Consider the following 25,726-nt stretch of genomic DNA (forward strand, 5'->3'; position numbering starts at 1 on the left):
TGTTTTAATGGCTTATCATGAAATTAATTTTTTTTAAAAAAAAAATCATTTAAAATATGATATTAAGCCGGTATAAATGAGTGTGATAAGTAACGTTATTCTACTTTTATAGGTTAATAATGCTAAATACTACATCTCACCTCTATTTCATTGAGCTGATTTGACAGTGTCTATTTTACGGTCGATTTAAATAAATTTTTCTACAATACTTGGATATCCTTGTCTTAGATCTAGTCTGCTCATAGCAGATTTGCTTTTTAATTATTTTTATACATGGGTTAGCGGAAGATGAAAGTTATAGATAGCATTTTATTGTAAAAAATTTATTTGTATCTATAATTATGAAATCTCATAACATGTGGCTATGATTTTACAGAACTTTATGCTATATGATGTAAGAGTACTTTTATATATGCTCATGATCTTTGATCAATGAAATGCTTAAATCTGTCGTTAAAAAAAATAAAAAATAGAGATATAATAAGGGTATAATATATAACATTTCTCTTGCTCTAATGGGAAAATAAACTTAGTATAATCATTCCTTTGCATACTTATATTACTAAACTTTAAAATATGACATTTGAAATCCTCCTACTACCATCTGTTACAACTTACAAGTTCCATTTTCATAAGCATTTGATGATAAAATGGACGAAAAAATATTGCACTTGGGCCACATGTCAATTCGTTTGACTTAATCTTCAAAAATACCCCTAAAAATTATTAAAAAAATAGAGAGAGAAAAAAAACCATGAAGGATTGGCCGAATTATCCCTCGGCCATAAGGGGTTGGCTGAGAGTGGTTCGATCACCCCATAGCCTGTGAAGGTAATTCGCCCGGCCTTTTTTTTTTTTATTGTTTTTATTTTTAATAATGTTTAGGACCATTTTATAAAGTTCAAGTAAAAATAAATAAATCAAGTGAGGCACATGTGCAGCATTTTCCATCAATTTTAATGCCAAATTTTAAAGAAATGTGTAACTTGTATAACAGGGTTGTAATTAGAGAAGGTTTGTTGGTTTAAGTGGCGAAGAGATGATAGTCTGTAATTGCTAAGTGTATCTTCTCCAAAGTTAATTAAACTTAATTAATTTAGATATAATATTATTCTATTCTCTCTATGAGAAAACAAAAGTAAATAGACGTATAAAAATGGACGAAAATAAAGAACACACGTCTGTGTGCCCTAACTTCCTGCCCCACCTATATATGGTGAAGGGGCACTCTCATTGTTTGTTAGCCAAAATGTGAACCCGAAGTGTTAAGGAGCTAGACAACAAGGAGCTCCATTAGCTTTGGTGAAATGTCACTTTCACAAATCATCTTTGTTTTGTGCTTAAACCCATCATTAATTGCCGCTGCGTTCCTCCTCCTTTCAAATGTGCTACGACAATGAACTCATTATAAAGTTTTAAGACGATTTAAAGGATTATTTCGGAGTTTATGTCGCTTATCGTGCTTCTTAATTAAAGAGGTTGAGGGATCATTTGTAGTTCTTGCTCCTTCTCGAGTTAAACCGTCATCAACGACAGCCAAGTATCAAGAATTTATGGGGTTGTGTCATTTATTTGGCATAAAATCTTTTAAATCATGCTTAACTGTGCTGATATATATGATTATATTAGGGCTTATTGTTGAACCCTTTAGTTTTTGTTTTGTTGTAATTTTTCCTTTTCTCTTCCCCTCATACTTGCTTAAGAAAAAAAAAAAAAAAAAAAAACCATCATTAATTTGCAGGTTTAAGTATGAGCTGTTGACAGGGTTGGCAAAACGGGTTACCGTGTTGGGTTTGGGTCGACCCGGTTGTCCCACCAACCCGTTTAAGTCAATCCAAACCCGGCACGATTAGCTAAATTAGTTGACGGGTTAAATTGTTTATAAACGGGTTAAACGCGTTGACGGATCAACTTGTTTATAACTCAAACCTGTTTAGCATAAACCCAAACTTTATAACTTCGTGTCGAATTTACAGGTCGTGTCAAAACTTGACAACCCTAACTACTATAGCAATCTTAAAAAAGACCTTTTTCTTTCTCTCTCTTCTTTTTTACACCGGACATGTCTTGAACCTTTTAAGTAGACATTTTGTTACTTGAGCTTGTCGGTCCTATAGGCCAATTTAGTTCACTTCAGAAATAGGGGACGAGGAGTTCAGCTCCCATTTTGGTACTCTTTTAATTAAAACATGTTGTTGAATCACGTAAATTTTACCGTGTATTATTTTCTCTTTACTTTTTACTCAATGGCATAATATCAATAATCCTAACATTCGTTTATTTGGTTTGATTTGAACCAAATCAGAAAAGAACAAACTTGTCACACAATCATTATTGATGAAGTTAATTGTAGTACAAGCTTCCTAAGACAGTGATCATATCCTTAATAGTTACTTGAAATCTTGTTAAGGCCTAATTAATATAAAGCATTTACGCATCCTTTTTGGAAGCAGTCTGGCATAAGCCCCCCAAAACAAAGGAGATCGATGGAGTTGAAAAGCTCTAGATTTTTTGAAACATAGAAAGTTATATTTAGAGCTTGAAAAAAAAAAACATCAAAACCGGACACTTTCTGAGATTTTATTTAAAAATACGATTTTAGCCTAATAGATTTTAGAACTGTATTGGGGAGCAAAAAAACTACTACTATGTTTATAAAAAAAAAAAAAAAAAAAAAAAAAAAAACCAAGGGAAAACAAAAGCAGACAATTTACACAAGCTAATTAATAATATTCCATTTTCAAACAAGAGGAGCCGTAAGAAATTACAAGAAAATTAAAATTAAAATGCAGACGATCAGTTCATGATATGTGAATCTTAGTTTTAGAAGCGACCACCGCAAACACGACGAACAACATGAACAACACAACTACCACGAATACCACGACCACTACCACCACTACTACCACCATCACCATGACCACAACTAGCTACCACCACCAACAACATCCACATTTAACCCTATGCCGTTTCTCTCCTCTGGAGATTCCTCCTCCTCTTCTTCCTCAAGACTAAGAACCTCCATTATTTGTAAAATAATCGCAAGCTCGTTAGAAGTAAGAACAGAAAACGCAATATCAAAACCAAAAAAAAAAAAAAACACAACAAATATCAAAATCGGACACTTTCTGGGATTTTATTCAAAAATACAGTTTTAGCCTACGAAATTTTAGAACTGAATTGAGGAGTAAAAAATTACTACTATGTTCATATCTATTCGTAATAAGTAGGAAAATTTAAAAAAACAAAAAAAAAAGGGAAGACAAAAGCAAACAATTTACACAAGCTAATTAATATATATTATCTGAGAGCCAAACAAGAGGAGCCGTAAGAAATTACAAGAGAAATTAAAATGCAGACGATCTGTTCATAATACGTGAATTTTGCTTTTAGCAGCGACCACCACCACGAACAATAGGAGCACGAGGAACACCACGAATACTACGACCACCACGAATACTGCGACCACCACGAATACGATGACCACGACCACGACCATGACCACGAACATGACCACCACCATGACCACTACCACGACCACCAACATCCACACTCAGCCCTACACCCACATCCAGCCCTATACTGTTTATCTCCCCTGGAGATTCTTCCTCCTCTTTAGCTTCTTCCTCAAGACTAAAAACCTCCATTATCTGTAAAATAATCGCAAGCTAGCTCGTTAGAAATAAGAACAGAAAATGCAACATCATACTTATAATGGCAATCATATTTTCTAGTCATATGGCTATCACACTTTAATCGGTGTATATTTCTTAAACAGTTAACTAAATAATTCAATTCCAAAACATCAATGCTACAATATCGCTATGTGCAAAAAAATATTTACAGATTTCTTTCGAATGTAGTGCCAAAACTAGAGAAAATTTAGATCAACTTGAAAGATGAAAATCTTTCAATTAAATGCACGTCCATAAAGACTTTTAGATTAATTATAAAATATATTTCATAATTATTTGAAAAACTATTTATTTATTTTAAATAAATCTAACAAGGCCTTACTTGTTGAGGGTACCTAACCGTTATCAAATATCCTTAATATTCAACAGTACGACGAAGTACTGTACATTAAATGGCATTAGTATTACCTGTAGTGCAAGTGTTTCAAAGCACTGCTTCACGTTTTCTCTATTACTTTTAGCACTAGTTTCGAAATACGAACATTCAAGCTCATTTGCTAATGCGATTCCCTCCTCCCGACTTACAGCCATTTCAGAATCCTGAAATCACATATACACACCATCTCTTACAACTTACTTAATGCTAAAGAATAAAATAATTAAAGCATATATATATAGTATATCACAAGATCGTTTATCTTTGAAATTAAGGGAAAAATAGACCACTAACCCTAATCGGAGTTCATTATCAATCTATTTCCGTTTACTAGTTGTGGGTTCGATCTCCTCTCACATGGCGACATGCAGCATCATAACCCATGACTTTTCTTTTACTGGCTGTGTCAAATTATCGGCAGAATGCATATATAAGATATAGGGAATATATATAGAACTTACTCTGTCTTCTGAATCAACTTTATTTGCAACAAGCATATAGACACAATCCGGATTATTCGTGTAGAGGTCCACCTCTTTAACCCAGAAATCTGATATGGCTGTAAAGGTGCTTCTATGCGTTATATCATAAACTACAAAACAAGAAAAGAAATTGGCAATAACTCTGTTTACCCAAATTAAACCCTGGGAATATAATATTGAAAAGGTTATGAACAAATATTGGAGTGGTACGTAATTGAATCTAATAGTTATTGTAGTAGTAATTATATATATATATATATCAATGTTAAGGTTCTATTTGTTTTGACGTAAAATATATTTTTTATATTTTTCGGTGTTTGCGAGATTTTTACCACGTTTAGTAAATATCCTTCATCTTAGCAATGATCAATCTGACACAAGATCGATCGAGCCATGTTGTAATACTTTTATAAATCATATTAGCACAAATAAGAAGATGGTAGCAAATGTACTAAAACACTGTTTAATTACAAGTACGTACGTTGCAACGGAGACATTTTCCGTAAACCAACTTAATTAAGATATATAGTAGATATTTCCATGCATGCATTGAAGAATCACATGAATATATATATTTTGTCGCTAGCATACCAAGAAGAATCCCGTCGGCACCTCGATAAAAAGACTCTGTCAATGTTCTGAACTTGTCCTGTCCAGCTGCAACAGACATCACATGCATTTCCTAAAACAGTGGTTCTTTCTTTCACATTCAGACACAGTCACAGATGTTTTAAATCTCAAATTGAAAGCATAAAGTGGGGTAATGGACTACTGCCACAGCTTACCAGTGTCCCAAATTTTGAGCAGCAATTTCTTGTCACCTACAGTGAGCAGCTTGAACTTCACATCCATATCTACGCATAATTACAATAAGAATCTCAACATATATATTAATTAACCCATCAAAGGGAAAAGATAAGGGCCTCTAAAACGTATTTATTTAGATAAATAAGACTGATTTTCACTGTCACATCATTTCTATTGTACAATAATCATATAGCAGTCTACTAAATAACATTAATTAGTATATATATTAAATATATAGAGTTTTGAAGTTATAGTCTTACATTGTTACTCTGTTTGATTGCTAAGAAATAATGGAAAAAGAAAAGCCACATTACTAATATTTGTGATCAACATAACAAAACTAAAAGTTGGCTTAAACGATAATAGTAATAAAAAAGAAAGTACCAACGGTGGTCGGAGGAGGTTCAATGGAGTCGGAGACGAAGCTGGCTATGAGGCTGGTTTTTCCTACTCCGGCTTCACCGATCAATAAGATCTTGAAGGAGTGATCGTAGCTGTCACTGCTTAATTGACCTGAAGACAAATCCATTGATTCCTCAAATCCAAGACTCTCTCTCTCTCTCTCTCTCTCTCTCTCTCTCTCTCTCTCTCTCTCTCTCTCTCTCTCTCTCTCTCTCTCTCTCTCTCTCTCTCTCTCTCTCTCTCGTGTTTGTCTAAGAAGTTCCGGGAAAGAAATGTATATATATATAAGAAGGCTACCGCCTACCTGAGAGCGCGCAACATCGATCTGGCAACCAATTAAGCAACGTATTTATTCTCTCCATTTGATCTCCTCGTATCTCTCATTTTTCTTGATGCTATTCCGTTTTAATGGAGCATCCTGCATGCATGCTCCTTGTAAGTTTAATTGAATGGCTTTAGATCATGGAATATCATTGTTAACGAATCATTTTTACTTTTGCATGTGACATGTTATTCTCTTTGAAAAATATTAACTGAATAATAATAATAATAATAATAATAATAATAATAATAATAATAATAATAATAATAATAAAATCCTTGTTATCAAATCATCGTTGTTTTGTGCTTAAACCCAACATTTGCATGCTGGTTTATGAGCTGCTGCTGCAATCCTAATGGCTAATAGACAATCTCTTTTTGTTATTGGGGGCAGTGGCTGTGGGAGGGGGCTGCTCGGGCAAGGAGTCAAGGACTATATATATGAGTATTTGTTTAGAGAATACTTGTATGATGATGTAGGACTGAGTGTTAGTTGTTCCTTAATTATTAGATGACTTATGACTATTCATGCCGAAATTAGAATGGTAATTGTCAATTATAAAAATAAAATGCAAATATATATATATATATATATATATATATATATATATATAAAGCTTCTATCACACTATTGTTGAAGTATTAATTAAATGTTAAATTAGGAATAAGTAAATTTAATCATTTATTCAATACTTTAATAACTACTTTCCTCATCATCATTTCGTCTAGTCAATTAAACCACTTTTGGTAATCGGTTCTTTTAGGTACTCGTATAGTTCCAAACTGTTATGGCCAATGTAAAGTTATTGCTTCGAATGACCAAAGCAGAAGGAGGCATAGTGATCACTGACCCAAGTTGACATAGCGAAAGCGATAAATGTGAATGGCAAAATTGTGTTTTCAATATACAAATCAACATTCATATTGACTGAGAAAACTTGAAATATAATTAGTGGTGGCAAAAAAAAAAAAAAAGAGTTGTCGTTTAAATATAATTACTCCCAAACTTATAGTGAAATTTTGAAACTAGAAAAGGTAATAAAATCTTGGAAAAACTTAACTTTAACCCCTTTATTTGTCATTGTTTTTGTAATTACTCTTTTAAACTTCAAAATCTCTCAATCAATCCCGTTGGTATTGGAAAGACCCGGTGGTACGTTCGTATTTATACAAAGATTTCTTCCAAACTGAGTTGGACGAACTTTCTTCAACCTAATTTATAAAAATGGCATGTGTCCCTTTTTTTTAATAACATGTGAGATGCACTTGATTTTTTTTAATAAAATGCATTTCAACTTTGTCCATATTATTAAAAAACAAAAAAACATGTTTTTCACATATTCAAGAGATACATGTCATTTTTATGGATTGAGTTCAGTTTGGAGGAAAACTTTGTCCTTTTTAATTACCCTAGCTTGCTCGGACAACTCGAGGGAGAAAGACGAATAGATAAAGGACATGTTAGATAACCATCCCTTAACCATTTTTTATCCTTCTCCATACAACTAAGTTTTAAATTCATCATTGAATTTGTAAGACTCAATGTCTCGATCATTTTCAAATCCATCATCATATTTATGAGACCTATATTGAATATTACAAATCCGATAGTGAATTAGAAACTTGATTATATGGAGAAAGGTAAGAAATAGATTTTTATCATTTTTCTCCGAATAAAAAGGAGAAGAGTAAAAGAAATTGATAGTCAGCGTAAAAGCTTTGCCACATCTTAATAAATAAACTTGAAAATATTGTGCACTAAAGTAGGATTTATATTAAATATTTCAATTTGAATACTTTGATTAATTATTGTGGGGGCAATGCAAGTGAGTGTAGACTATGTACTCAGCTGCAGGCTAATTGCGTCTAGTGACCCGGTCAATCTGGGAATAAGAGTAACAAATGCTGATAAAATCACTCATACGGTCTGTTTGGTTCGGCAGTTACAAAAAAATACAAATTTTAAAACAGTTACTAGAGATATTTGATTTCCACGTTCTAGTTAGCATTTGGTAAAATTTCGTTTAGACCTTTAAAATCGTGTATTTTGTAAAATAAATCCACTTACGTACTGCAGTTTGAAAATGTTAATTTTTAATGTTCTCAAGCTGTTAATTTTTTATTTTTTAATTTAGAAGATCCAAACCGGACAATTTTTTTGGAATTTTGTTTAAAAATAAGTTTTTGACTTATGAAATCGTAAGACCAAACGAACTCTAACGAAAGTACAAAACTACTAATAAGTAGAGAACTGTGTTAAAAAAAAAAAACGAAAATTAAAAAACAAAAGCAAACATTTTACACAAGTTAATATATGTTATCTGAGAGCCAATATTCCATTTTCAGTGGTATAATATTCAAGCAACTTGATGACAGCAAGAGGAGCAGTAAGAAATTACAAGAGAAATTAACATGTAAACGATGTGTTCATTATATGTGAATCTTGCTTTTAGCAGCAATCACCACCACCACCACTACCACTACCACCACCACCACCACCACCACCAGTCCACCACCACCATCACTACTGCCACCACCACCACCACCACCAGCATTCAGCTGTATATTTTTTTTCTCCTGTGGAGTTCCTTCTTCCACAAGAATAGGAACCTCCATTATCTGTAAAATAATCTCAAACTCGTTAGAAGTAAGAACAGAAAACGCAACATCATACTTATGGCAATCATGTTTTCTAGGCATATGGCTATCACACTTTAATCAGTGAATATCCTTAAACAGTTAACTAAATAATTCAATTCCAAAACATCAATGCTGCATCACTATCTGCATTTACATATATTCTTCTTCTTTTATTTTATTTATGCCAATAATCTTTAGCTCAAATGGTATTTCCTCCCTTTATAGCAAGGTGGAGGGTGAGGTTGTGCATTTACATATGTCTATAATTATGGCAACCATATTTTCTGTTTTCTGGTTTACAAACAACCACAATTTCTTCTATAAACCTTGTACCCTTTATCCTACCTTTGTCCTTATAGGATAAGCCCCTTAGCCACCATACCTTTCCCTTCATTTGGAATATGCCATTCCAACCAAAGGCTACCAGTCAAACAACCACACTTGAAATGGAACTAACATACAAACCCCATCACAGCTTGAAATGGAACTATCATATAACTCACCATATACTTAATTCAAATAAAAAGAGAAGGGGGGGGGGGGGGGGGGGGGGGGGGGGGAACAACCATATGGTGATTAGACGGATAAATTGATTGTCTAGAGTGGTTATTATTGAAGAATTAATTAAATAATTAAATTCACTATTTCTTATCAGCTTAAGCTTTTAATACAAGTGATTTAACATAGTATCATACTAGATATCCTGAATTCGAACTTTAACTCTACAATTTGCTCTAAATTTTATTTAAATATTTCAAGAATTAGATCTCACTTATTAAGGGTAACCGATATCAAATATCTTTAATATCCCAAAAATATGGAATGTTAAATGCCATAAGTATTACCTTTAATGCAAGCGTTTCAAAGCATTGCTCCACATTTTCTCTAGTTTTAACACTACATTCGAGAAACGAACATCCAAGCTCCTTTGCTAGTGCGATTCCTTCCTCTCGACTTACAGCTCTTTCAGAATTCTGGAACCACATACATGATCAACTATTATAACCAACTTAATAAATTGAGAGCCTTTAATTTAGAAAATTTATTTTTATAACTAATCATCAAATTTTTTTTTTTTAATTAACAACTAAAGAATAAAATCATATTAGATAATCACAAGAATTCATCTTTGAAAGGGAGAAATAGACCACTAACCATAAGAAAAAAATCCCATATACTGTGATGATAATGCATACTACTTGCATAGCATACTTTCTATGAATTTCCATGCCAATAGCTTATGTACCCACAAAGATGAAATTTATGAATTCAATATGAACCACCAACTACAGAAATGCTGTAAAATCATCTCCACAATAATATGGACTGATAAATTGTTAAGAGTCCTATTCATGTCAAGGCCATCAAAGCCTCAATCAGAAACAGGGCAATAGATACCTTGGTGCAGCACAGACGATGTTCACTGTGAAATAGATATATACCAATTGTGGCTTGCAGGAATGAACAACCATCAATAGATTTTCAGTACAATGTGACAATGAATCAGCTCTACACTCTTGCTAGTAAAATCTTTCCTACAAGAAACCACGTATGTCGAGAAAATCATGCCGAAAACATAAACTATGAATTTTCTTTTACTGGGTGTCTCAAGGAATGCAGAAGTGCATGCATATCATACCAGAAACAAATGTGTTAGCAGTCAGACTATAACTTGATCCATTTATTTTCCCGCAAAATTTGTTTACAGAGATTTTGAAAGAGCATGGAGATAAGTTTCTGTCAACTTATCAGCAGAATGCATATGGGGAATATAGAACTTACTGTATCAACTTTATTTCCAACAAGCATCTTGACACACTTCGGATTAGTGGTGTAAATTTCCACTTCTTTAGCCCAGAAATCTGATATGGATGTAAAGGTGCTTCTAACGGTTATGTCATAAACTACAATACAAGAAAAGAAATAGGTAATAGCTCTGTTTACCCAAACCGTGGGAAGATAGTATTGAAAAGGTTATGAACAAATATGGAGTGGTAATTGAATCTAATAGTTATTGTAACAATTATCAATATTAGTTTCAAGGAGCAAAAAGCTAAAAAGAACAGACAAGTGCTGTTTCGATCAAGAACGATGTCATGAATCTTTTATACATGCCTTTCAAACTCTGTAAAAGCCAAATCTCGGGTTAAAATCTGAAAATTAGATGTCATGTTTTAGCTCATACGATCTCATATACTACGGCATTGATCTTGGCTTAAGAATGAGCACATTATTTCAATGAGCATTGCCTTTCCTTAACGCCTATTGGGTCCTAACTTTCCTGCAGCATGTTAAATTCTACTCCCATCTTCCAAGTCCTCTTGGTCATCCACCTAAAGATTAAAAAGAAACTTTGTTTCCCTCTAACTGGTTCAATAGAAAAAAGATTCGAGAAAAAGAAGTTTCAAATTACCTTGTTTTTATGGTTCTCTTCTTGTTGCATTGATCTTTGTCATCAGTCAAATTTAGATATATAATAGATGTGAAAAAGATCAATAATATCTCTGGAGTTGAAACACAGTAGTTTTATGGAGAGAAGAAAAAAACAGAAGTTAAAAAAAAGGTGAGTTAAGTAGTTAACCTCAAACAGTGCAAGGATAAGTGATGTTTGCCAATATTCAAGATTTTTACTATGTTTAGTAAATATCCTTCCTCTTCGCAGTCAATCTGACACAAGAGCCATGTTCTAATTTTGTTATAAATCATATCAGCACAAATAAGACAATGGTAGCAAGTGTACTAAAACACTGCTTAATTACAAGTTGCAAAGGAGACATTTTCCATAAACCAACTTAAGATAGTAGATATGTCCATGCATGCATTGAAGAATAACATGAATATATTTTGTTGCTAGCTTACCAAGAATAATCCCGTGGGCACCTCGATAAAAAGAGTGTGTTAATGTTCTGAACTTGTCATGTCCAGCTGCAACAGACATTACATTTAATTTCCAAAGTCAGTAATAATTCGATAATGTGGCGAAACAATTTCTCAATGGATATTCTGCTATACAAGTGTACATGAATGAAATGGCAAAGATCATAGGATATGTTTTATACAAAGAAACCTAGAGTCAGTTCATATATAGTACATATATTTACCTTTACCTTTTAACTTCTTAACACAAAAAAAATTGCACAGAGAAGCGTAAAGAGCAAACTGAAAATTAAAGTTATATAACTTGTTTCTATTTTGTAAACTTGCCAAGGTCTTTGTTAATGAGCTTCAGAACTCAAAAATCTGCTGCTAGAAATCTCCAACGAAACATTACAAGGTTACCAGATTTACTAAATGCGTTATGACATGCATGCAGCATGTTTGATGCATTAAACTAACAATAACACTGAGAACTGGGAAATAGAAGACTTGTGCATTACAATTACAGATAAATACTCCAGATTCCATATGTGAAAATGAAACAATTCTCCAACAAAGGAGTCAGAACAAGTAAAGCAACCCTTGGCAGCTTTAGTTCAAGAATGTTGTTAGGTACTACGGCTTTTACTTCAAGTTCTTTACAAACTGACTTGATCTGCGTGCATGACACTTATTATGTCGACTACAAAAATGTGAACTGCCACATGTCACTTACCATGTTTACAAACCGACAACCGCATGAATTGTAAGGAATTGCAATAAAAGTTGCAGTACCCCGATCATTTTCCTTAGTTCAACAAAAAATTATCTCAATTTTTTATTTCTCATTCCACAAAGTCTGCTCTTGCAACTTAATATCCCCAAAAGGCGGCACGGTAATGAAGCAATAAACAAATTGTGAGGGGAAAAAAGTGAGGGAATGGTCTAGTGCCACAGCTTAATTGCCACTTACCAGTGTCCCAAATTGTGAGCTTCAATTTCTTGCCACCTACTGTGAGCAGCTTGAACTTCAAATCCATACCTACACATAATAAGAACCTCAACATATTACTTAACCCATCAAAAGACCTCCAAAGAGAAGTTATTATATATATTTACTATGGAGACAACATTTTGAAACAACTTATTCAGATAGACAAAGCTTTCAAGAAAAAGAACACCACATTTTTTAAGGTTTGGGCACTTTAAAATTCGCAAATTCAAGAAATATTTATAATTTGGGTACTGTTTAATGAGTCTCAAATATTGGTTAATAGCAACGATAGCATTAGCAACAACACAAATATGTAATTTTAACGGTCAAAAAACGTAGTCGTCACTAAAAATTCAAAATATGTAATTTTTTGCAACAAGAATATTGTTACCGAAAAATTGTATTAAATGCGATTTAAATTCTCATCTTTTTGTTCTTTTGATCCTAAACAAGGAATTCAAAGAACGAGCTTTAATATCTGTCCCTAATTTATTATTCCTCCCAAGTTGTCATATTACGTCATAGATTGTAGGATATACCATAGTCTTTGAAAAAGTAAACAGCCACTTTTATTCGGTTGGAATGGCCGCGCGGCCACCTTTATCATGTTGAAATCGTCACATGGCCACTTTTGATAAAGATGAAGGTGATCGTGAAACCACCTCTAAATAATTAGGTACCTGCGCTGCCATCCTCTCCTCTATTGAGGTGGTTCTACGACCACTTCTTTATTTATTTATTTAGCATCTACATATCCCTACAAAATAAACACATATTTTCTCATAATATTTCTATAAGAAAATGTGAAAAGTTTTCTTCAAAGTTTGTTGTGTTATGTTTTTTGAAAAGTACTATTTTATATTTTGCTTTTTGAAAAATATGAATAGTTTGTTAAATGTTTTGAGTAAAGTATGTTTTTATATTTTAAAATAGAAAAATTTCTATTTGTTAATGCTTTTTAAATGCTGCTTTTTTATTTTTTTTGTTTGAAAAGGTGTTTCGATGTGACATAAATGTAAAAATAGTCTTGAGTGTTTTATGATTTATTTATTTATTTTTTATTTTTTATATTTTTGAGTGTTTGTTAATGTTTTTATTTTATAAAGAGAAATAAAAAGGAAAATGAAAAAGTAATATCAAACAATATCCTAAAGGTTTTTTGCAACAACATAGGTACTTTTAGTGACTATTTTTGTAGCTGCTAAAACCTTATATTGTCATAGTGATTATAAACATTTCATAAGATAAAAATACCCCAATAAATTCGACAAAATAAAGGAAAATAAAAATAAAAAATTAAGAAATTGAAAATTGAAAACTACAAACTATTTTTTTTTTTTTTTAAAAAAAAAAAAAAAAAACCCAAAACAAAAAATGTGAAAGCAGTTCAGTCACGCCCTTCAACCATATATGGGGTAGCCGAACAACTCAAAAAAAAAAAAACAAAAAACAAAAACAAATTGTGGGGTGCCCAAACCACTCTTAATGGTTTTGAAGGTGGTTCGACCACCTACAAATATGGTCGAAAAGGTGATTCAGCCATCCCTTGGCCATTTTGGGTGGCCAAACCACTCTCATTGCCTATCGCTTTCTTTCCTTATGAAGTTTTTAGCTTCTTTTTTTCTTTTTTTTAAAATTTTTTTATTTAATAAAGGATATTTTTGTTATTTGAGGTACATTGCAAATTTGTGATGGTTTGGAAAATATTGATGCAATCTTTAAGTCAAAAATATTATAAGTTGAGCGTTAGTTTAAAAAGAATATGTATACTTTTTTTTTTTTTTTGACATGTACACACAAAAAGGGAGAGAGAGAATTTGAACTAGTTACCTCCACTTCATGAGACATAGTCCCTAACCGATTAAACTACCTCTTAAAAACATATGTATACTTTTTTTATACTTTTTTTCAAGTTTTAAAGATAGTCGTAGATCTTACATTGTTACTCAGTTTGGTTGCTAAGAAATAGTGGGGAAAAAAAAAAAAAGCTGCGTGTTATTATTTGTGAACATAACAAAACTAAAAGTTGGCTTAATTAAATTAAACAATAAATAATAAGACAAGTAGCAACAGTTTTCCTAAATCTCATTACATTCCCTACATATAAAGAAAACTCCTAAAAACTCTTTGAATCAAATTCTTTTGTTGTTCTCTAAACTAATGAGATATCAAGAAAATCAAAAATTGTAACCTGTATCTAGGGAAGCAAAAGTGATTCCTTTAGCATTATTCTAATTAAAAAAAAACTTTATATTTTCTCTCTCATTCCTTTAGCATTTATTTGAAATAATATCAAATGATTTCTCTTGTCTCTCTTTCTCTTAACATTTAATTTAAATAATATTTAAATGATATAAGAAGATGATAAAAGAAGCTATTGAAGAGTGCATTTAAATAAGAAAGTAAAAAATGATTTAATTCTTTAAATTGAAGAAAAGTTTAAGAAAAGCTACTCTTAGTGATCTAATAAAGAAGAAAGTACCAACGGTGGGCAAAGGAGGTTCGGTGGAGTCGGAGACGAAGCTGACGATGAGGCTGGTTTTTCCAACGTTGGAATCACCGATCAATAAGATCTTGAAGGAGAGATCGTAGTTGCCACTGCTTAGAGCTGAAGACGAACCCATTGATTCCTCAAACCCAAGACTCTCTCTCTCGCTCTCTAGCTCTTCGTGTTAATTTGCCTGATGATATATTAGTGCTTTTTCCGTGTGTCTCTCTCTGTGTCGTCTAAGAAGTACAGCGAAAGAAATGAATATAAAAAGGCGGGGGCGCGCGCTCGAGAGAGGGAGAGTGAGAAAAAGAATTAAGGCTACCGCCTAGCTACCTGAGCAACATCTGGCAACCAAACCGAACGTATTTATTCTCTCCTTTTCTCCTCGCAGCTCTCTTTTTCTTGATGCTATTCCGTTTTGGCGGAAAGCTTAATGGAATGGCTTTAGATTATATATATATATATATATGGAATATCATCTTGACGAATCGTTTTTACTTTTACATGACATGTTGTTCTCTTTGTAAAATATTAAATGAATAAACAAATAAAACATCCTTGTTCTCAAATCATCGTTGTTTTGTGCCTAAACCTAACATTCGCACGCTGGTTTATATATGATCGAGCTGCAACCCTAATCAATGGCTAATATATATATATATGGACCTCTCTTTTTGTCAATGGGGGCAGTGGCTGTGGGAGGAGGCTGCTGCTCGGACAAGGAGAGCCTCTCGCAGCCCCTACAATTTCTCGTCATCAATTCCTTTTAAGTTTAAAAGAATGTAGGAAATTCAAATCCATAATTCAAACAAATTGGCAAGTTTTAAATGAGATCAGTTTTACACATGGGATATGAGGATTTGTGTAGAGTTGTGTTATTTGCACACACCCATTGTGGGACAGATTTATAAGAAATTTTCTACGACTCACATATAAGATTGACATATGTCCATTGGCATGTGAGAAGCACATGTTATTTAAATAGCATTAATAAAAAAAAAAAAAAAAAAAAAAAAACATGTGAGAATCACATGTTTAAATAACACATGTCCTTTTTATACTTGGATTGTAGGAAATTTCTGTCTCCCATTGTAAGTGTATGTACAAGAAATATGTGTGTACAAATATCATTTTTCATTTGTTTATTGATTTGTTGTATGATGATATAGGACTGATCGAGTGTTAGTTGTTTGCGGTCTATCCATGCCAAAATTAGAATGACAATATTGGTAATTATATAAATAAGGGGTAATTATCTTTTTTCTTATGAACTACCAAAAAATGCACGATGCTCTATAAACTACCAACTTGACCAACAAAGTGCATCCAACTATTAACTTTACACATTTTGCCCCCTTTAACATGGGCGGAATATGCCGATTTTAGACGTTAATTTTGATTAAAAGACAAAAATGCCCTCAATTGATTAAAAAAAAATTGGTTTATTAATTTGGTTTAAATTTATTAATAAAAATATTAAAACTAATATGAAAAAAAAAAAAAGAGAATAAAAATGCAAAACAAAATATAAAATATAAAATATAAAAAAATAAAATAAAATCCAGGTCGTGAGGCCACCCCAGGTCCCAGGTGAACTCGAGCCACCCCAGAGGTGGCCGAGCCACATTTGAGGTGGCTCACAAGCCACCCCAAAAAAACCTAGGATGGCCGCGCGGCCCCCCATGTTGCGGGGTGGCCGCACCCACCTCTGGGGGTGGCTCGCAGGCCACCCCCTCCACCTAAGGGGTGGCAGCCACCCCTTCGGTAGCACCCCTTTCCTTTTTGTTTTGTTTTTTTTTTTTTTTTTGAAGTTGAGGGCATTTAGGTTATTTTTGAAATTGAGTGAAGGTATTTAAGTATTTTCACGAGTTAGGCTAACAAAAATGGGCAAAACATGTAACTGTGGGAATTGAATACTCTTTTTTGGTCGAATTGATAGTTCATGAGGGCGTCGCGCATTTTTTTGATAGTGATGAAAAGAAAAAGTAATTACCCTATAAATAAAATTCAAGTTTAAATAATAAAATAAATCCAATTATTAGCGACGATTACATGTCTTCGTGGTTCGTGGATAAGAAGGCGATAACATGGGGCGTCGTTGCTGATAACTTATTATCAATGACAAGCCTGATACTCAACTGTCCGTCACAGGTTGGTGCATGTTTCTTGGTGATTCTTTGAACTCTTGAAAAAGTAAGAAACAAGCTCGAGTTTCTAAATCTTCTACTGAATCTGAATATCGGGCGATGTCTGCTGCTTGTTCTGAGATTGTCTGGCTTCGTGGGCTTTTGGCTGAGCTTGGTTTTCCTCAATTTGATTCCACTCCTCTTCATGCTGATAATACTAGTGTCATTAAAATCGCTGCTAATCCTGTTTATCATAAGCGTACCAAGCATATTGAAGTAGACTGTCATTCTATTCGGGAAGCTGTAGACACTCGTGTTATATCTCTTCCTCATGTTTCTACTAATCTTCAGATTGCTGATGTTTTCACAAAGGCTATGACCCGGCAACGTCATCAGTTTCTTGTGGGCAAATTGATGCTTCTTGATCGACCAGCATCAATTTGAGGGGGGATGTTAGCTAGCATATATTTGATGACTCAGCACATATATTTAGCCTTAATATCAGCTGTAGATATTCTGTAATTATAGGTTAATTATTCTTGCCTTATTTGGTTTCCTAGAATCATGTAATCGCTGATTTTCAGCATTGTAATTATCATTCTATTTTCTACGTAAGATGCGAACCCTCACAAAGGGATGTATTGAATCCAATTGACATTTTGTTTAAAAATAAGTTTTTGACCTATGAAATCGTGAGACCAAACGAACTCTAAAGAGAGTACAAAACTACTAATAAGTAGAGAACTGTGTTAAAAAAAAAAAAATTAAAAAACAATAGCAAACATTTTACACGAGTTAATATATGTTATCTGAGAGCCAATATTCCATTTTCAGTGGTATAATATTCAAGCAACTTGATGACAGCAAGAGGAGCAGTAAGAAATTACAAAAGAAATTAACATGTAAACGATGTGTTCATTATATGTGAATCTTGCTTTTAGCAGCAATCACCACCACCACCACTACCACTACCGCCACCACCACCATCACTACTGCCACCACCACCACCACCACCAGCATTCAGCTGTATATTTTTTTTCTCCTGTGGAGTTCCTTCTTCCACAAGAATAGGAACCTCCATTATCTGTAAAATAATCTCAAACTCGTTAGAAGTAAGAACAGAAAACGCAACATCATACTTATGGCAATCATGTTTTCTAGGCATATGGCTATCACACTTTAATCAGAGTATATTTCTTAAACAGTTAACTAAATAATTCAATTCCAAAACATCAATGCTGCATCACTATCTGCATTTACATATATTCTTCTTCTTTTATTTTATTTATGCCAATAATCTTTAGCTCAAATGGTATTTCCGCCCTTTATAGCAAGGTGGAGGGTGAGGTTGTGCATTTACATATGTCTATAATTATGGCAACCATATTTTCTGTTTTCTGGTTTACAAACAACCACAGTTTCTTCTATAAACCTTGTACCCTTTATCCTACCTTTGTCCTTATAGGATAAGCCCCTTCGCCACCATACCTTTCCCTTCATTAGGAATATGCCATTCCAACCAAAGGCTACCAGTCAAACAACCACACTTGAAATGGAACTAACATACAAACCCCATCACAGCTTGAAATGGAACTATCATATAACTCACCGTATACTTAATTCAAATAAAAAGAGAAGGGGTGGGGGGGAGGGGGGAACAACCATAAGGTGATTAGAAGGATAAATTGATTGTCTAGAGTGGTTATTATTGAAGAATTAATTAAATAATTAAATTCACTATTTCTTATCAGCTTAAGCTTTTAATACAAGTGATTTAACATAGTATCATACTAGATGTCCTGAATTCGAACTTTAACTCTACAATTTGCTCTAAATTTTATTTAAATATTTCAAGAATTAGATCTCACTTATTAAGGGTAATCGATATCAAATATCTTTAATATCCCAAAAATATGGAATGTTAATTGCCATAAGTATTACCTTTAATGCAAGCGTTTCAAAGCATTGCTCCACATTTTCTCTAGTTTTAACACTACATTCGAGAAACGAACATCCAAGCTCCTTTGCTAGTGCGATTCCTTCCTCTCGACTTATAGCTCTTTCAGAATCCTGGAACCACATACACGATCAACTATTATAACCAACTTAATAAATTGAGAGCCTTTAATTTAGAAAATTTATTTTTATAACTAATCATCAAATTTTTTTTTTAATTAATAACTAAAGAATAAAAGCATATTAGATAATCACAAGAATTTATCTTTGAAAGGGAGAAATAGACCACTAACCATAAGAAAAAAGTCCCATATACTGTGATGATAATGCATACTACTTGCATAGCATACTTTCTATGAATTTCCATGCCAATAGCTTATGTACCCACAAAGATGAAATTTATGAACTCAATATGCACCACCAACTACAGAAATGCTGTAAAATCTTCTCCACAATGATATGGACTGATAAATTGTTAAGAGTCCTATTCATGTCAAGGCCATCAAAGCCTCAATCAGAAACAGGGCAATATATACCTTGCTGCAGCACAGACGATGTTTACTGTGTAACAGATATATACCAATTGTGGCTTGCAGGAATGAACAACCATCAATAGATTTTCAGTACAATGTGACAATGAATCAGCTCTACACTCTTGCTAGTAAAATCTTTCCTACAAGAAACCACGTATGTCGAGAAAATCATGCCGACAACATAAACTATGAATTTTCTTTTACTGGGTGTCTCAAGGAATGCAGAAGTGCATGCATATCATACCAGAGACAAATGTGTTAGCGGTCAGACAATAACTTGATCCATTTATTTTCCCGCAAAATTTGTTTACAGAGATTTTGAAAGAGCATGGAGATAAGTTTCTGTCAACTTATCAGCAGAATGCATATGGAGAGTATAGAACTTACTCTATCAACTTTATTTCCAACAAGCATCTTGACACACTTCGGATTAGTAGTGTAAATTTCCACTTCTTTAGCCCAGAAATCTGATATGGATGTAAAGGTGCTTCTAACGGTTATGTCATAAACTACAATACAAGAAAAGAAATAGGTAATAGCTCTGTTTACCCAAACCGTGGGAAGATAGTATATATTGAAAAGGTTATGAACAAATATGGAGTGGTAATTGAATCTAATAGTTATTGTAACAATTATCAATATTAGTTTCAAGGAGCAAAAAGCTAAAAAGAACAGACAAGTGCTGTTTTGATCAAGAACGATGTCATGAATCTTTTATACATGACTTTCAAACTCTGTAAAAGCCACATCTCGGGTTAAAATCTGAAAATTAGAAGTCATATTTTAGCTCATACGATCTCATATTCTAAGGCATTGGTCTTGGCTTAAGAATGAGCAGATCATTTCAATGAGGATTGCCTTTCCTTAACGCCTATTGGGTCCTAACTTTCCTGCAGCATGTTAAATTCTACTCCCATCTTCCAAGTCCTCCTGGTCATCCACCTAAAGATTATTTTCATAGCTACAAAAGAACAAATAAAGCTTTAAAAGAAACTTTGTTTCCCTCTAACTGGTTCAATAGAAAAAAGATTCGTGAAAAAGAAGTTTCAAATTACCTTGTTTTTATGGTTCTCTTCTTGTTGCATCGATCTTTGGCATCAGTCAAATTTAGATATATAATAGATGTGAAAAAGATCAATAATATCTCTGGAGTTGAAACACAGTAGTTTTATGAAGAGAAGAAAAAAAAAAAAGGAAGTTAAAAAAAGGTGAGTTAACCTCTATTGCCAATATTCAAGATTTTTGCTATGTTTAGTAAATATCCTTCGTCTTAGCAGTCAATATGACACAAGAGCCATGTTCCATAAACCAACTTAAGATAGTAGATATTTCCATATATGCATGCTTTGAAGAATAACATGAATATATTTTGTTGCTAGCTTACCAAGAATAATCCCGTGGGCACCTCGATAAAAAGAGTGTGTTAATGTTCTGAACTTGTCCTGTCCAGCTGCAACAGACATTACATTTAATTTACAAGTGTACAAGAATGAAATGACAAAGATCATAGGATATGTTTTATCCAAAGAAACCTAGAGTCAGTTCATTTATAGTTCATATATTTACCCCTAACGTTTAACATCTTAACACAATAAAAATTGCACAGAGAAGCGTAAAGAGCAAACTGCAAATTAAAGTTATATAACTTGTTTCTATTTTGTAAACTTGCCAAGGTCTTTGTTAATGAGCTTCAGAACTCAAAAATCTGCTGCTAGAAATCTCCAACGAAACATTACAAGGTTACCAGATCTCCTAAATGCGTTATGACATGTTTGATGCATTAAACTAACAATAATACTGAGAACTGGGAAATAGAAGACTTGTGCATTGCAAGTACAGATAAAAACTCCAGATTCCATATGTGAATGAAACAATTCTCCAACAAAGGAGTCAGAACGAGTGAAGCAACCCTTGGTGGCTTTAGTTAAAGAATGTTGTTAGGTACGTACTACGGCTTTTACTTCAAGTTCTTTACAAACTGACGTGATCTGCGCGCATGACACTTACCACGTCAACTACAAAAATGTGAACTGTCACGTGTCACTTACCGTGTTTACAAACCAACAGCCACGTGAGTTTGTAAGGAATTGCAATAAAAGTTGCAGTACCCCAATCATTTTCCTTAGTTCAACAAAAAATTATCTCAATTTTTTTTTCTCATTCCACAAAATCTGCTCTTGCAACTTAAGATCCCCAAAAGGCGGCACGGTAACGAAGCAATAAACAAATTGTGAGGGGAAAAAAGTGAGGGAATGGTCTAGTGCCACAGCTTAATTACCACTTACCAGTGTCCCAAATTGTGAGCTTCAATTTCTTGCCACCTACTGTGAGCAGCTTGAACTTCAAATCCATACCTACACATAATAAGAACCTCAACATATTACTTAACCCATCAAAAGACCTCCAAAGAGAAGTTACTATATATATTTACAATGGAGACAACATTTTGAAACAACTTATTCAGATAGACAAAGCTTTCAAGAAAAAGAACACCACATTTTTTAAGGTTTGGGCACTTTAAAATTCGTAAATTCAAGAAATATTTATAATTTGGGTACTGTTTACTGAGTCTCAAATATTGGTTAATAGCAACGATAGCATTAGCAACAACACAAATATGTAATTTTAACGATCAAAAAACGTAGTCGTCACTAAAAATTCAAAATATGTAATTTTTTGCAACAAGAATATTGTTATCAAAAAATTGTATTAAATCTTTCGGCGATTTAAATTCTCATTTTTTGTTCTTTTGATCCTAAACAAGGAATTCAAAGAACGAGCTTTAAGATCTGTCCCTAATTTATTATTCCTTCCAAGTTGTCATATTACGTCATAGATTGTAGGATATATCATAGTCTTTCAAAAACTAAACAACCACTTTTGTACAGTTGGAATGGCCGCGCGGCCACCTCTGTCATGTTGGAATGGTCACGTGACCACTTTTGATAAGAACAAAGGTGATCGTAAAACCACCTCTAAATAATTAGGTACCCGCGCTGCCATCCTCTCTTCTATTGAGGTGGTTCTACGACCGCTTCTTTATTTATTTATTTAGTGTCTATATATCCCTACAAAATAAACACATATTTTCTCAAAATATTTCTATAAGAAAATGTAAAAAGTTTTCTTCAAAGTTTGTTGTGTTATGTTTTTTTGGAAAGTACTATTTTATATTTTGCTTTTTGAAAAATATGAATAGTTTGTTAAATGTTTTGAGTAAAGTATGTTTTTATTTTTTAAAATAGAAAAATTTATGTTTGTTAATGCTTTTTAAATGCTGCTTTTTTATTTTTTCTTTGAAAAAGTGTTTCGATTTGACATAAATGTAAAAATAGTCTTTAATGTTTTATGAATTTTTTTTTTTTTTTATATATTTTTGAGTGTTTGTTAATGTTTTTATTTTATAAAGAGAAATAAAAAGGAAAATGAAAAAGTAATATCAAACAACATCCTAAAGGTTTTTTGCAACGACATAGGTACTTTTAGTGACTATTTTTTTAGCTGCTAAAACCTTATACTGTCGTAGTTATTATAAGCATTTCATAAGATAAAAATACCCCAATAAATTCGAGAAAATAAAGAAAAATAAAAATAAAAATAAAAATTAAGAAATTTAAAAAAAATTGAAAACTACAAACTACAAACTACAAACTATTTTTTATTTAAAAAAAAAAAATGTGGAAGAGTTGTCCCTTGGCGAAATGGGTTGCTTAGCCACTCTCTTTTGGCCAAATGGGGTTTGGTTGAATCACCTCCAAATGGTTGGGAGTGGTTTAGTCCCCCCCTTCAAGTATATATGGGGTTGGCTGAACTACTCAAAAAAAAAAAAAAAAACCTAACTGTAGGGTGGCCAAACCATTGCCTGTCGCTTTCTTTTCTTATGAAGTTTTTAGCTTTTTTATTTTATTTTATTTTTATTTAATAAAATATATTTTTGTTATTTAAGGTACATTTCAAATTTGTGATAATTTGGAAGATATTGATGCTATCTTTAAGTCAAATATATTACAAGTTGAGCGTTAGTTTAAAGAAAATATGTATACCTTTTTTCAAGTTTTAAAGATAGTCGTAGATCTTACATTGTTATTCATTTTGGTTGCTAAGAAATAGTGGGGAAAAAAAAAAAAGCCACATGTTACTATTTGTGAACATAACAAAACTAAAAGTTGGCTTAATTAAACAATAAATAATAAGACAACTAGCAGCATTTTTCTTACATCTCATTACATTCTCTACATGTAAAGAAAACTCCTAAAAACTCCTTGAATCAGATTCTTTTGTTGTTCCCTAAACTAATAAAATATCAAAAAAATTAAAAGTTGTAACCTACATCTAAGAAAGCAAAAGTGGTTCATTTAGCATTATTTTAATATAAAAAAAAAACTTTATATTTTCTCTTTCGTTCCTTTAGCATTTATTTAAAATAATATTAAATAATTTCTCTTTCGTCTTTTTATTCTCTTAACATTTAATTTAAATATTATTTAAATAATATAAGAAAATAATAAAAAAAAACTATTGTGGAGTGCATTTAAATAAAGAAGCAAAAAAAAAATGATTAAATTCTTTAAACCGAAGAAAAGTTTAAGAAAAGCTACTCTTAGGGAACTAATAAAGAAGAAAGTACCAACGGTGGGCAAAGGAGGTTCGGTGGAGTCGGAGACGAAGCTGACGATGAGGCTGGTTTTTCCAACGTTGGAATCACCGATCAATAAGATCTTGAAGGAGAGATCGTAGTTGCCACTGCTTAGAGCTGAAGACGAATCCATTGATTCCTCAAACCCAAGACTCTCTCTCGCTCTCTCTTCGTGTTAATTTGCCTGATGATATATTAGTGCTTTTTCCGTGTGTCTCTCTCTGTGTCGTCTAAGAAGTACCGCGAAAGAAATGAATATAAAAAGGCGGGGGCGCGCGCTCGAGAGAGAGGGAGAGTGAGAAAAAGAATTAAGGCTACCGCCTAGCTACCTGAGCAACATCTGGCAACCAAACCGAACGTATTTATTCTCTCCTTTTCTCCTCTCAGCTCTCTTTTTCCTGATGCTATTCCATTTTAGCGGAAAGCTAATTAATTGAATGGCTTTAGATTATATATATATGGAATATCATCTTGACGAATCCTTTTTACTTTTACATGACATGTTGTTCTCTTTGTAAAATATTAAATGAATAAACAAATAAAACATCCTTGTTCTCAAATCATCGTTGTTTTGCGCCTAAACCCAACATTCGCACGCTGGTTTATGATCGAGCTGCAATCCTAATTAATGGCTAATATATATATATATATATATATGGACCTCTCTTTTTGTCAATGGGGGCAGTGGCTGTGGGAGGAGGCTGCTGCTCGGACAAGGAGAGCCTCTCGCAGCCCCTACAATTTCTCGATCGTCTTTCCTTTTAAGTTTAAAAGAATGTACAAATTGGCAAGTTTTAAATGAGATCAGTTTTACACGTGGGATATGAGGATTTGTTTAGAGTTGTGTTATTTGCACACACCCATTGTGGGACATAAATTTCCTATTAGCAACAACTTGTTTATAGGTAACTCGGCAAGTACGTACTATTAGCAACAACTTTGTCGTCATTGCAGTGACATGGAAATTGCTTCTTATTTCTTGCCATGCTATATCTCCCCTTGCTCTACCACCTTCTCACCACTGTTAAGCTTCTATTTTACCACCTCTGTCATGTTGTTTCGTTGCACAAAATAGCCAATTAAACCAGTTTTGGATGACCGAACCGCCACTTTAGCCACTACATGCATGTTCATTTGCGGAATCTAATTAGTTTAGTTAAGAGGGTCTACATAATGACATCTTAGTAAAATGGATATAAGTTTCGACTCTTAATTATGAAAAGGGCAACTGTGGTTGATTTATGGTTAAATAGCAATTAACATTAAAAGGTTAACCCAACATCCAAATTAGTTTTGGAATAATTTTTGCCTAATATTAGATTCATATTCCGTGCAATGAAACTTTCCTTACATCATGCAATAAGAAGCCTCGTTACACCCGATTCCGATCTCATTGGAACCATCACGCCGT

At 33.1% G+C, this 25,726-nt stretch overlaps 3 protein-coding genes across 4 annotated transcripts; all 3 read right to left on the minus strand.

Moving 5' to 3' along the window:
* Positions 1-3,268: 3,268 nt before the first annotated feature.
* Positions 3,269-6,026, minus strand: LOC133873508 (ras-related protein RABC2a-like). The gene is made up of 6 exons (XM_062311217.1): positions 5,745-6,026; positions 5,339-5,407; positions 5,145-5,210; positions 4,533-4,663; positions 4,104-4,235; positions 3,269-3,650 (listed from the first exon to the last, which is right to left on the minus strand). Exons 1-6 carry the CDS (start codon positions 5,887-5,889, stop codon positions 3,390-3,392), a joined length of 804 nt encoding a protein of 267 aa, XP_062167201.1. The 5' UTR covers positions 5,890-6,026; the 3' UTR covers positions 3,269-3,389.
* A 2,411-nt stretch (positions 6,027-8,437) lies between these two features.
* Positions 8,438-15,372, minus strand: LOC133873509 (ras-related protein RABC2a-like). Of its 2 annotated transcripts, none has more exons than XM_062311219.1 (6): positions 15,056-15,372; positions 12,553-12,621; positions 11,583-11,648; positions 10,506-10,585; positions 9,569-9,697; positions 8,438-8,702 (listed from the first exon to the last, which is right to left on the minus strand). In XM_062311219.1, the coding sequence occupies exons 1-6, from the start codon at positions 15,195-15,197 to the stop codon at positions 8,514-8,516; spliced, it is 675 nt and encodes a 224-aa protein (XP_062167203.1). In that variant the 5' UTR covers positions 15,198-15,372; the 3' UTR covers positions 8,438-8,513. The 2 variants fall into 2 exon arrangements, with proteins under 2 accessions (XP_062167203.1, XP_062167202.1); XM_062311218.1 differs by having other exon boundaries at positions 8,442-8,702; positions 10,506-10,627.
* Positions 15,373-17,993: 2,621 nt separating this feature from the next.
* Positions 17,994-24,595, minus strand: LOC133873818 (ras-related protein RABC2a-like). The gene is made up of 6 exons (XM_062311588.1): positions 24,307-24,595; positions 21,965-22,033; positions 21,064-21,129; positions 20,067-20,188; positions 19,132-19,260; positions 17,994-18,274 (listed from the first exon to the last, which is right to left on the minus strand). Exons 1-6 carry the CDS (start codon positions 24,446-24,448, stop codon positions 18,128-18,130), a joined length of 675 nt encoding a protein of 224 aa, XP_062167572.1. The 5' UTR covers positions 24,449-24,595; the 3' UTR covers positions 17,994-18,127.
* Positions 24,596-25,726: the final 1,131 nt, after the last annotated feature.

The sequence above is a fragment of the Alnus glutinosa genome, chromosome 7 (assembly GCF_958979055.1).
Source record: "Alnus glutinosa chromosome 7, dhAlnGlut1.1, whole genome shotgun sequence".
Taxonomy (NCBI): domain Eukaryota; kingdom Viridiplantae; phylum Streptophyta; class Magnoliopsida; order Fagales; family Betulaceae; genus Alnus; species Alnus glutinosa.

Bases quoted from the DNA above. Each gene is read 5' to 3' on its own strand.
- LOC133873508 (XM_062311217.1), bottom strand. From the start codon at position 5,889: ATGGATTTGTCTTCAGGTCAATTAAGCAGTGACAGCTACGATCACTCC. The intron at 5,408-5,744 runs GTACTTTCTTTT...AATTATGCGTAG, and splicing joins ACCTCCTCCGACCACCGTTG to ATATGGATGTGAAGTTCAAG. The intron at 3,651-4,103 runs GTAATACTAATG...ATTATTTTACAG, and splicing joins TTGAAACACTTGCACTACAG to ATAATGGAGGTTTTTAGTCT.
- LOC133873509 (XM_062311218.1), bottom strand. From the start codon at position 15,197: ATGGGTTCGTCTTCAGCTCTAAGCAGTGGCAACTACGATCTCTCCTTC. The intron at 12,622-15,055 runs GTACTTTCTTCT...TATTATGTGTAG, and splicing joins ACCTCCTTTGCCCACCGTTG to GTATGGATTTGAAGTTCAAG. The intron at 10,628-11,582 runs GTAAGCTAGCAA...CTTGTATTGTAG, and splicing joins TGCCCACGGGATTATTCTTG to TTTATGACATAACCGTTAGA.
- LOC133873818 (XM_062311588.1), bottom strand. From the start codon at position 24,448: ATGGATTCGTCTTCAGCTCTAAGCAGTGGCAACTACGATCTCTCCTTC. The intron at 21,130-21,964 runs GTAAGTGGTAAT...TGTCTGTTGCAG, and splicing joins GCTCACAATTTGGGACACTG to CTGGACAGGACAAGTTCAGA. The intron at 18,275-19,131 runs GTAATACTTATG...ATTATTTTACAG, and splicing joins TTGAAACGCTTGCATTAAAG to ATAATGGAGGTTCCTATTCT.